Raw genomic sequence first — 12,257 nt, 5'->3', positions numbered from 1 at the left:
TGTGGACCCTGAGATGACTGGGTGGGTCTAATTTTGACCCTGTATGAAGTAAATAGAGAATAAACATGGTGGATTTCTTCTTTTTCATCCTTTTTTTAGAGTGCTTTCACTCCTGCATTGTTCGATCCAGACTTTTACTACTGTAAAATGTGTCAAAAACTGCAAAATTTGGTCTGATCCCAGTCTGGAGCTACTGAACTACGGTCTGGTTTGTTTGCAGTGTAAAATCACTTTTTAGTTGGTTCGGACTTTTTGACCAACTACAGGAATTTGAGGCAGACTATCATCACCAATTAAACAATAGAAGAAAAAAAAGGACTGGTTTTGTGCCAGCAAAGGTGTGTAAAGTATTCACATTCATTACTCTGTAGGTAGAAGTATAGATACTAGGGTTTAATATACTTCTACAGAAGTAGAAGTATCAGATAAAGTAAAAAAAATAGTTTCAAAACTATAACAAAAGTATAAAAGTAAAAGTAATATAAAATGGGGAAAAAATGCCATTAAGAACAAAAGCTTAGGACACGCCACAGAGTCCTATAGTTCACTACCCAACCTCCTCCCCAAAACACATTTTACTAAAAGCCATAATTACTAAAATTATATATTATTAAAATGTTACTTTTGATAGTATAATTTTGAGAGCACTAGGTTGTTCCCTGTTTTAGCTGCGTATATGCTGATTGTAAATGAATGTATTTTAGTAGAATGTAAATATATTATTAAAGAAGTTTAGTTGGACTGGAGTTTGTCTGGAGTTCTCTTGAGTCTCTGCACAGATCATCTTCATACTAGACTACATACGTCTGCTATGTTCGTGCTGGAGTGTGTGTGGGGCGGGGGGGCAGGATGTGTGCAGGTGATCACAGTAGAAACCAATAGGATGTCAGAATGGTATATGTTTATACTTCTCTACGTCCAGTCACAATCAGATTCACTCTATCTGGATGGAGAGATTTATCTGGATAGTTTTTTTTTTTTTTACAATTAGAAGCCGGAATGAAAACAAGCTGAAATTAAATATTTTTAAAATGTGAGGAGTTGAAAGTACAGATAATTGTATGAAAATGTAAAGAGTAGAAGTAAAAAGTATAGATAACCAAAATTTCTACAAAGTATTTGTATTTCCTACCTGACTTCAGGTTGCATCACGCAGCAGTATGGGTACAACAGATTATGCTGGTGATTCATGTATCTACTGTAACTGTAGATTAGTTTTCTATAACCTTATTTATAGAAAAAATATAATTTTACAGGAATCTGTTATGCTTATTCTGCTATGTGATTAACATGTACTCAAAGGGGGTAGGGTTTTGGCCGGGAAGCAGAATTCAGCAACCCCTGAAAACTGGAACTGACAGTATTCTACAGACCAGTCAGTCTGAAGCATAGTGAGACTCTGATCATGTAAGTTAGGACGACAGCAGAATGTAAAAAGCTAACCATACCATATGTCCAATATGCAGTGTTACAAACACATGAACCTCGGTGCCGCCACTGATACAGATTTTCAGGTGTTAAAAACCCTTAAATAGTTCAGTGTGATTTTTTTTCCAGCCTCACTCACAAAGCGACTGCACTACATTAATCTGCTATTATGCACAAATAATTAGAGCAAAGCGACGTCGTGATGGAGGGAAAAGGCGAGTGTTCGAACACAAGAGAGACAGAAAGAGAGAAAGAGAGACAGAGAGAGAAAGAAAAAGAGAGAGAGAGAGCCCTTATCTGTCACACACACCAGTCAGCAGATTGCCTAAACAAGCGTAAAACGAGCCCTTCAGGAAATGTCAAACCAAAAGGATTCAGTGTTTCTGCAGAGCCTACAGTTATGGCCTGTTTTCTACCAGCATCTTACTGAACAGTTCTCGTCCTGGCCTGTGTGGCACATGTGGTTTCCATATATTCAGTATATACAGCTCTGGAAAAAATTAAGAGACCACTTCAGTTTCTAAATCTTATTTATAGATATATTTTGAATAAAATGAAAATTGTTGTTTTATTCTATAAACTACGGACAACGTTTCTCCCAAATTACTAATAAAAATATTGTCATTTAGAGCATTTAATTGCAAAAAAGGAGAAATGGCTGAAATAACAAAAGACAGAACTTTCAGATCTCAAATAATGCAAATAAATCAGGTTCATATTCATAAAGTTTTAAGAGTTCAGAAATCAATATTTGGTGGAATAACCCTTGTTTTTAATCACAGTTTTCATGCATTTTGGCATGTTCTCCTCCACCAGTCTTACACACTGCTTTTGGATAACTTTATGCTGCTTTACTCCTGGTGCAAAAATTCAAGCAGTTCAGTTTGGTTTGATGGCTTGTGATCGTCCATCTTTCTCTTGATTATATTCCAGAGGTTTTCAATTTGGTAAAATCAAAGAAAATCATACTTCTTAAGTGGTCTCTTATTTTTTTCCAGAGCTGTATGTACATAAACATATAAATAAATCAAATAAAACCTCATATTTACAAAATGCAACTTAACAGGAGAAAAGCCCTCTTAACATTTTAGTGGAAGTTAATGTAAAAAGACTTTTTGTATTTCTAGATTCTCTATCTTGTTAAATAATATTGGTGTTTGGTGTCATAAAATTAATCCTAACAGTAATATCCACTGTAGCTGCTGAGCAAAATATCATGAGATGCGTAGCTCACCCCTCATAACTCTTTAATAAAAAAATGAAACCTACACTACTCTAAATGCTTGACTCACTCGATCCTGTTAATTCCCCCCCTGTCCTGACCGGTGAAAAGTCCTGCTACTGGGTTAACTTTCTGCCCCCCCCAGCCACCCACCCAGTGGAACAGGCCGCATAAACAAAGCTGCTAGGCAACTGAGCTAACCTTTTGAGGGAATTAAGCGGGGCTGCCGCGAGCGACCCTTTGTTAGTTCACATGACACGCCAGGAGTGGGCGTTCAATCCGGACTTTTCTGTCTGTTCTGCTGCCTGGAGAGCAGGCTGAAAGCCGCCGCTCTGCAAACATGTACAGTCCATTCCCTGCTCGCTGTGTATATCAGCTCTCAGCCTGATACATTATGGCTCCACAAGAGGAAAAGCTAGCTTGGGGTTTATGGAAAACAAGTTTTAGGACATGTTGCATTCTTTTAAAACACTGATTTAACTATTATATATATATTATATTATATATTATATATTCCCTCTATCACTAGTGATGCCCCAACACCAGGAGGGTGAAGACTAGCACACGCCTCGTCCGACACATGTAAAGTCAGACTCTGCCTCTTTTTGAACTGCTGCTGATGCAACATTGCCTAGTAGCATCACGGCACGCTCTGAGGAAAGCGCAGCAACTCGGTTCTGATACATCAGCTCACAGACGCAGCTTTGTTCTGATCCACATCGCCCTAGGAGTGATGTGAGGAGAGAGCACCATCTACTCACCCAGAGAGAGCAAGGCCAATTGTGCTTTCTCAGGGCTCCAGCAGCTGATGGCAAGCTACATGAACAGGATTCGAACTGGCAATCTCCTGATCATAGTGGCAGCGCTTAACCCGCTGGATCACTTGGAGCCCCATAACTATTATATTTTAACGACGAAAGAAAAATACATACATCAGTTTCATTTGCACAAGGGGCTCTTTTTGCTGTACATGTGTAAAGACAATGCATTCGGTTTGAATTTGGCTTGTAAGCGCTGCATCGTGGCTAGGTCACCTGTATGTGGTGGAGTAATACATGGAGAGCTTCGGTTACAGTGCATTACCGGCTAATAATGTCATTCATAGAACCATAGAACCTCTCAGCCAATCACATTGCAGGTTCAGAACTAACTGTGGTATAATAAAGTATACAGAGAAAAAGAAACACGACTACAGTCTGTAACCATAGAACTACAGAGTAAAAATATAGGATATATATTATTTGGTGCATAAAAAAATAGGAATAATAAAGCTTGACAGACTGTGCATTCAATATAACAAGTGCTACAGAGCTGTTTCTTTCTTGAAGACTCAAGGTCCACAGTTACATAAAACAAGAGACATCAACACTGCTAAAAGTGGGTCACCCATTTGAATGGCAATTAGTTCCCAGCAGCTTCTTTTGGAGTTCCCTGGAGGAACGGGTCGGAAGTGAGGGGAGTCTTTAGCCCAGCATCGCTCTGCTGTGCTCCCTGGACGCCTCTGTGAGCCAGAAGCCCTTTATGGTCGCTAGACTGATCCATTTCCCATCACAGATGAGACCCAAACACATGTACACACACACTCTTGTTTTATGTGGATGTGCCCAGCTGGCCTGGAGCCTGTGTATAACCCTGTAATACACACACACTAACACACACTCTAACAGGACCATCTTACTCTGAGTCAGTCAGTGTTTCTGGTTGACATTCTCTTTGACATTCTTTAACATGCATTTTGTCACAGATTAGCACCACTAACTCTGTCAAACTTTCCCATTCAGATTGAATATTAAAACTGTGGAGATTTACTAAACTTAACACAGCCTCACAACAGTAGTTCGAAATCAGATCTTTTCTTCTAAATAAAATAAATCATTGTTAAAGTACAATTTACACATTAGTTTTATGTACTAAAGTAAACTGGGGATTATAAAGGTTACTACACAAATTCTAAAGTTCTGTATAAAAGTGATCCAAACATACAGTACCATATAAAACTTTGTACACACCTTCTCATTCAGTGTTTTTCTTTTTTACAACTTTGTAAATGAATAGTGAAGTCATACAGACTGTAAAGGAACACATACAGAATCATGTAGTAACTTAAAAGTATTAAACAAACCAAAATACTCTGTGAATCATTTAGGTGCTTTTATCTGGGGTGCTGTTAACTTGTGCAACAGATGGAAATCTTGCTCTTCCTTTCCTGGGACGTTCCTGATTAGAGCCAGTTTTATCATAATGTCTTTGAGGATCTTTTTAAATGTTTTAAATGTTTCAGATTTACTGACCTTCATTTATTAAAGTATGTTTTTCTTTACTTAGTTGAGTAGTTCTTGCTTCTCACAATATGTATTAGAATATTACTCAAATATTCATTATTCACTGTATACCTGTAACTCTACCTCTTCACTACTTTACTTTAACTGATGCTCTCAAACACTTTATTAAGAGGCAAGAAGTATTGCCAAAAACCTGGCAACATGATACGTATCTCAGTACAGTGGATATGAATCAGAGTATTTTAAATATTGCAATACTATAGGCAGTGCTGGGCGATATGACAAAAAATTATATTGCGATATATTCCTTAATTTCGGTCGATACAATATAATTTCGATATCGATATAAACACTTTGAAAAACTGCTAAGAATCCCTACAATAGAAATCTGTACCTACTACTGTCTGAAACTTTAATTAAAGTCTCTTAAGCCTCCTCTCACAAAAACTATATAATACCTTATAAATACTTAACATACAAACAAAAAAATGAAATCCTCGTCAAACATAAACCTATAACCTGTATCCCTTTTTCCAATATAAATAACTTTTAATTACAACAGAGGCTGAGCTTCTTATTCCTTTGTAAACAAATTTAACAGATTAAAACAAAAGTGCTTCAACCGGGATAAAAAACACAAAAAGCCTTCATATACATGAAAGGAACATGATATCCCAGGCAAATAAACAAACCTATAGGCTTTATCAACTATAAATAAATTAAAGTTACAACATAAGCTACAAAAGCGAACTGACGTCAGCGAACTGATGACAGTAAAAAACGCCTGTCTGTGACAGATTTTGTAAATAAAACATATCGGAATACAGCAAAAATTATATCACTGTTATTGAAACATTTCTTAGTGCGATAAATACCGATATCGGATTATTGTCCAGGCCTAACTATAGGCAAGCATATAGATTGCGATTGTCTCATGATATTTCAATATAGAAATATTTCTGTGCACCGCTATAGTTCACCCAGTGATGATAAATGAAGCTGGAGTCTGTAGGTGTTTGATTTGTAGTTTGTGATGGTTGTGGTGATTCAGTTTCAGTTATTCGAGTGATCTGTGGAGGACGTCGGTGTGGGTCGTTATATGAGCTCATTTCTACTGCTGCATATAATGATGATTTTATATCTGTATTTGATTAGTGGGTGTAGCTCATGAAATGTGATTAGAAAGGTTTTAACTTAAATCAAATGATGCATCTCTTTTACTTTCTCTCTCCTTTTCTCTCTCTCTCTTTCTCTCTGTCTCTCTATCTGTGTCTCTTACTATCTCTCTGACTTCCTCTATCTGTCTCCCTCTTTCCGCTCTCTTCTCTCTCTCTGTCTCTCTTTCTGATTCTTTCCCTCTCTCTCTTTCTCATTCACTCTCTCTCTCTCTCTCTCTCTCTCTCTGTTTGTCTCTCTTTCTGTTTCTTTATCTCTCTTTCCCTCTCACTCTCTCTTTCACTCTCTGTCTTTTTTGCTGTTTCTCCTTCTCTCTCTCTCTTACACTCTGTGTCGCTCTCTTTATGTCTCTCTTTCTGTCTCACTGTCTCTCTTTCTCTGTCTGTTTGTCACTCTTTCTCTCTGTCTCTGTTCCTTCTCTCTCTCACTCACTTTCTGTGTCACTCTCTCTCTCTCTCTCTCTCTCAGGCTGAGGGCAGGATCAGGATGTCGGGCGCTGCGGAGCCGGAGGGGAAGGAGTTGAGTCCGGTGGATTTCATCCAGCTGCAGCAGTACATAGACTGTGAGTCTCGCTCGCCCACACACCGCTCAGCCTCGCTCTCCTCTCATCACCCACCAACGTGCGAATGTGCTGGATGCTGTGTGTGTGTGTGTGTGTGTGTGTGTGTGTGGCCTGTAGCTTTAGAGTGCTGTGTGTCAGACTTTCAGAGAAGCTCATTTTATTCTCAAACACACTGTAAATGTTTCTACACTAAAACGCTGCGTTACATCAGAACCGGTATTACTAAACACAGACTGAACCAGACTGTGCTGAAGTCATATATGCTGAAATACATGCTGAAGTGATGTCCACACACAGAAGACTCCTAGACTACATACGTCTGCTAGGTTCTTGCTGGAGTGTGTGTGTGTGTGGGGGGGGGGGGGGGGGGGGGGCATGACGTGTGCAGGTGTGATGGATCATAGTATAAACCAATAGGGAGTCAGAATGGTACATGTTTATACTTTTCTACATCCAATCACAATCAGATTCACTCTATCTGGATGGAGAGATTTATATGGATAGTTGTTTTATTGAACGATGGGAAGCCGGAATGAAAACAAGCTGAAATGAAATAGGAGTAACAAAGCTAAATGTAGGGAGTAGAAAGTTCAGATAATTGTGTGAAAATGCAAGAAGAAGAAGAAAAAAGTCATCTAAAAAATATTTACTCTAAAAAGTATAGATAACCAACATTTCTACTTAAGTAAGATAACAAAGTATTTGTACTGATTGTACCTGATGATTATGTCACTGGTTCTCAGTAGCAACCAATCAACAACGACATACTAATAAGCATTAAGCATATTAATGACTAACACTAAGTGCCTTTTTGGATTGAAAATGAAAAAGAAGCCGTGGTTTCTAAAAAAACAAGGCTAAAGTTTTGCTATAACAGAAAATATATAACAGCAAACATTGTATTAATATGGAACTACTGTAAATATATTTTCCAACCACTTTAGTAGTTTTTATAAGATTGTTTCAGAAGCACTTTTAGTTTGAATTAATCTTGTAGAATTTAATAAAGTAATAATTTTCCAATAATGTTTGAACACCCAAAGATGTACACAAATAGATTACTTAACCTAATAATGTAATACCATTTATAATTATGTAAGATTGAGTGTTTAACTTTTTAACTTTTATTACATTAATGACTTTAGCCATTACAAATTTTTGGTTCAAGTGATTATTTTAATAATAAAGTTAATAACCGTTTTGACTATGTTTTTAAATGTTTTATTTTTTGATTATACTGTGTATTTCTGGTATTACTTTATTAAGTTTATTTTTAAGAATTTAATACAAAATTAAGTGCCTACAAGCCTTTAACACAAACAGCCGTGTTTCAGACCCAGAGTTAAGCTGTAGGATACATTAGTTTTGCACCTTTCAAATTATTATTATGTTTATACATTGAAAGATTTTGCTTTAATCTGAAAAATAACAAAATACATTATGCTATCATAGTAATTTTATGATGAATAGTGGATAAAGTAATTGTAGACCATCTTTGTTACACAAGCCATAAAATACACAAAGGTACCTGACTGTGTTGATGTAATATGACTTATTCATGTGACAGTGATGTACACAAGTCACTCAAGTAACTTCAGTTCATTACTGTGATGTGTCTGATGTTTCACTCTGTGTGTGTTTGTGTGTGTGTGTGTGTGTGTGTGTGTGTGTGTGTACAGACTGCAGTCTGAAGGTGAAGGATGTGCTGAGGGAGTTTGATGCAGATGGCCGCTTGGCGCAGTACAGGCATGGAGAGGTGAGAGAAGGGCTGCCAAAGTCAAACGCTGTACACCACACGACCTGCCCTTTACATCCTGCCAAACCAGACCACCACACTGAGGAGACCCCTCACTGCGGCGCAGGGCCCAGCACAACACTCCCACTCACACACACACACACACACACACACACACACACACTCACACACACAAAAAACAAGTCTTCTACACGTCTTCATATTTGATCCTTGTCAGCAAGACTATCACAATTATGAAGTTTTAAATTGCACATTATATAATTTATCCCTTTTTAAAGCAATTATGCTGCTATTATGGGTCATTTTTCTGGGAATTCAGTCAATGGTATAATTATTGATGTGAATTAGAGAATTATGATATGGGTAATATGATAAGCAACAGACATGTATCTGTACACTTGGACACTGCTGGTCAGTTGTTTTATTAATATGAATTAAATATACAATACCAGTCATTCTCATTAATATTTGTTCTTTATTTGTATTATTTACTACATTGTAGATTACCGGTAATATTAAAACTTAGAAATATGAAGGAACAAACAAAACTGTGTTTGGCTTCACAAACACCTGATATAAAAACCCAACCCTAGTGGTTTAGGATGAGGTTGGAGCTCAGAGTGAAGGAAAAGCAGTTAAGCTTTTCAAGAGTTAAGCACCTTTATAAGAACTCCTTTAAGACAGTTGAAGAAACATTCTACCTCATGAACGACCACGTTCTACTTTGAAGAAAACATATTTTGGTTTGTTTAACAACTTTTTATTTATTCATAATTGCATATGCGTTCCTTCATAGTTTTGATTTCTTCAGTATTAATATACAATGTAGAAAAAACACATTAAATGAGAAGGGGTGTGTCTGAACTTTGACTGGTACTGTATAACATTTATAACATTCAGAGTCGACAGAGCTTCGATGTTATTGCTGTCGATTATAAAACTTGTATTTTAAAAATGACAACTTTACAAAAATCGATCAATCGGTTCAATAAAAGAACTGCCAGATTAACACTTTAAAAAGTGAAAAATAGCGATACATAAAGAATAATTGCCAGATTAACATTGTAAAAAAGTGAAAAATAAAGATATATAAAGAATAACCGCCAGATTAAGACTGTTAAAAAGTGAGAAAAAATGATACATAAAGAATAACTGTCAGATTAACACTGTAAAAAGTGTAAAATAGTGATAAAGAAAGAATAACTGCCAGATTAACACTGTAAAAAGTGTAAAATAGTGATAAAGAAAGAATAACTGCCAGATTAACACTGTAAAAGATGAAAAATAGCAACATATAAAGAATAACTGCCAGTTTAACACTGTAAAAAGTGAGAAATAATGATACATAAAGAATAACTGCCAGATAAACACTGTAAATAGTGAAAAAATAGCAATATATAAAGAATAACTGCAAGATTAACACTGTAAAAAGTGTAAAATAGTGATAAAGAAAGAATAACTGCCAGATTACCACTGTAAAAGATGAAAAATACCAACATGTAAAGAATAACTGTCAGATCACATATACATGCTGGAAGAGGGTGTTCACAGAAGCTGATTAAGCTGCAGTTATTGGGTGTGTGCTGTGTTACGGTTGTAAACGCTGGATCAGCACACATCTGCATACTGTACACACAGCGAGTCAGCTGTTGTGTCATTTGACTCCAACACAACTTTCTCAGGCTTAAAAAATGCTTAATAGTTGAATCAGACATTACACACAAATAAAATCTGATCTGTGGGAAACAGTGTGTGACTGTACATGAGCATATGAGCATTGTTTTTGTAAATAATGAATTAAAACAGATGTTTTGGTTACTGTGTAGAGTTAAGTTTATATTTGGTTAAATTCTGTTAAAATCTAGAATTTGAAACGTACATGTCTCTGCTGCCATGCAAAAACTTTGTTTTAGCAAAATGGTAGCTTTTGACAAAAAAAAAAAGGAAAAATATTCCCAGCTTTTAATGAAAGTCAATGTAAAATAAAATAATTCCATATAATTTCAGAGCTTTTCTATTGGTCCATTTATCATGTAATTTGGACAAATATGTGAAACACAAATTTTATTTATAATATATGTAATTTTGTTGATAGGTGGTTGTAGTAGAGTCGCTAGTTGGTTACTATGGGATCTCAGGTGGTTGCTTGGTAAAAAGAAGTAGGCAAAGATTGTGTGATATTGATACTTTTACATATATAAAACACTAAACCACTAAAGATGGACACATTCATTTTGTTAGTGCGAGCCTCTGATTGTGTTTCAGCTCAATTGGCTGATCGGAGATACCGATTAAGGGAGGGGCTAGACCAGTCCAGGCACATGTTTGTGTTGTTAGTAGTGTTTAGCTACTCACTGTATGGGTTTAGTGTTGTACTCTGGAACGGGGTATCCGGTTAGTGGTGTTAAAAGTTTTTATTCTCTTTCCTCCGTAAGGCACAGTTAGTTTTACACATTCTACAAATATGTGAGTGAGAAGAAAGACACTGGCTCTTAATGAGGAAGTGTCTCAAGCTCCATAGAACCATCTAGCAGTTGAATGAGAACCTGCAGCTACCTTTGACAGCTAAACCTCTATAGTGAGTCTCACACAGAGCTGTTGTAATCTTTAATTCTTAAATATGATCTAATCTGCTCTTAGTATTAGCTAGTGAAATACTGTCCAAGCGATAGATTTCGGCTAAAATCATCTGACACCAGTATGTAGACAATGGATCTTTCCGTCTCTGTAAAATACATATAGTACATACCGTCACTGTCCAATGAAAAACACTTATCTTTAAAACAGCAACTTTAGAGGAGAGAGAAAAAACCTTCTACACTTTCAATGGAAGTCAATGTAAAAAGAGTTTATTTCAGGTCATTTTGAAGAGTTTCTATTGGTTTGTTCATCAAGAAATTTTGGCACAGTGTGAGGGACAGTTTGTCTGTTTAAATAATGTAGCAAACTAAAAATCGACAAAAATGGAGAAGTGTTTTTCATTGGACAGCAACGATATGGAACATATTGTTATCACATACACATATGTAATTACAGTAAACACATCAGAAGAATATTTGTTTGTGTGTGTGTTTTGTGTGTATGTGTGTTTGTGTGTGTGTCAGACAGACGGGAGGGTCTAAGTGCACTGTACGTCATAATTTTTCCACTTCCACACCAAAGCAGTGCAGGTGTCCTCCGGGCTTTGAAGTTTGAATATGTCTGGGAGAAAGAGGACAGCGTTAGTGGTTCTGTTCTGAAAGAGGGAACAGGGTCTGGGTTTGTAGTGCAGATCCAGAGGGACACCTCCTCAGACTCCCGCAGGAGCTCCAGTGTTATGGCTCACTTCATTCATCTGCAGTTCCGGTTACATCTTACATATCTCACTTATACTGCCAGTGCATGTCTCACAACCTTCTGTAGAGCAGCTGGTCAGCTGTGTGTCCACTCTGATCAGAGATCAGGGATCAGCGTGTGGGATTGGAGCATTTTGTGTACTGCTTGGTTTTTCTTTACTGTATATAAAAGGAGATCAAATGCTGGATGCACTGTAAGAGTAAAAGTAAGATGGTTATAGTGTGAAGTATATACATTTCCATGCACATTTTTGTTTAACGATAGTAAGGAATGCATTTCTTTAATATTTTAAGGAAAAAAACATCAGTCAAACATCTGATTCTCACCTTAATCAGTTTCAAATATCCGTTCACATTAGTAAATATGCCCAATCTTGAGAAGCTATCATTAATGCTAACAGGCGTTAGAACTGGAATCTGCCAAAATCTGGAGGTAATTATTATTTTTTTGTATTGAGATCGGAAATTAAATCTCTGAATTGTACAAATCGGTAAA

General features: G+C 36.7%; 1 protein-coding gene across 2 annotated transcripts in view; it reads left to right on the top strand.

Annotated features, from left to right (window-relative positions):
* dgkaa (diacylglycerol kinase, alpha a) overlaps positions 1-12,257 on the top strand; it is an 84,579-nt gene that overhangs the window by 26,178 nt on the left and 46,144 nt on the right. For both annotated transcript variants that reach the window (XM_049462908.1, XM_022676828.2), the window contains exons 2-3: positions 6,577-6,670; positions 8,350-8,426. In XM_049462908.1, coding sequence (XP_049318865.1) covers positions 6,595-6,670; positions 8,350-8,426 — 153 coding nt within the window. In that variant the 5' untranslated portion in view covers positions 6,577-6,594. The remainder of the gene's footprint in view (positions 1-6,576; positions 6,671-8,349; positions 8,427-12,257) is intronic.

Source organism: Astyanax mexicanus, chromosome 13, assembly GCF_023375975.1.
Source record: "Astyanax mexicanus isolate ESR-SI-001 chromosome 13, AstMex3_surface, whole genome shotgun sequence".
Classification (NCBI taxonomy): domain Eukaryota; kingdom Metazoa; phylum Chordata; class Actinopteri; order Characiformes; family Acestrorhamphidae; genus Astyanax; species Astyanax mexicanus.
The sequence above is the reverse complement of the archived record's forward strand: the minus strand, read 5'-3'. Positions and strand labels throughout refer to the sequence as shown.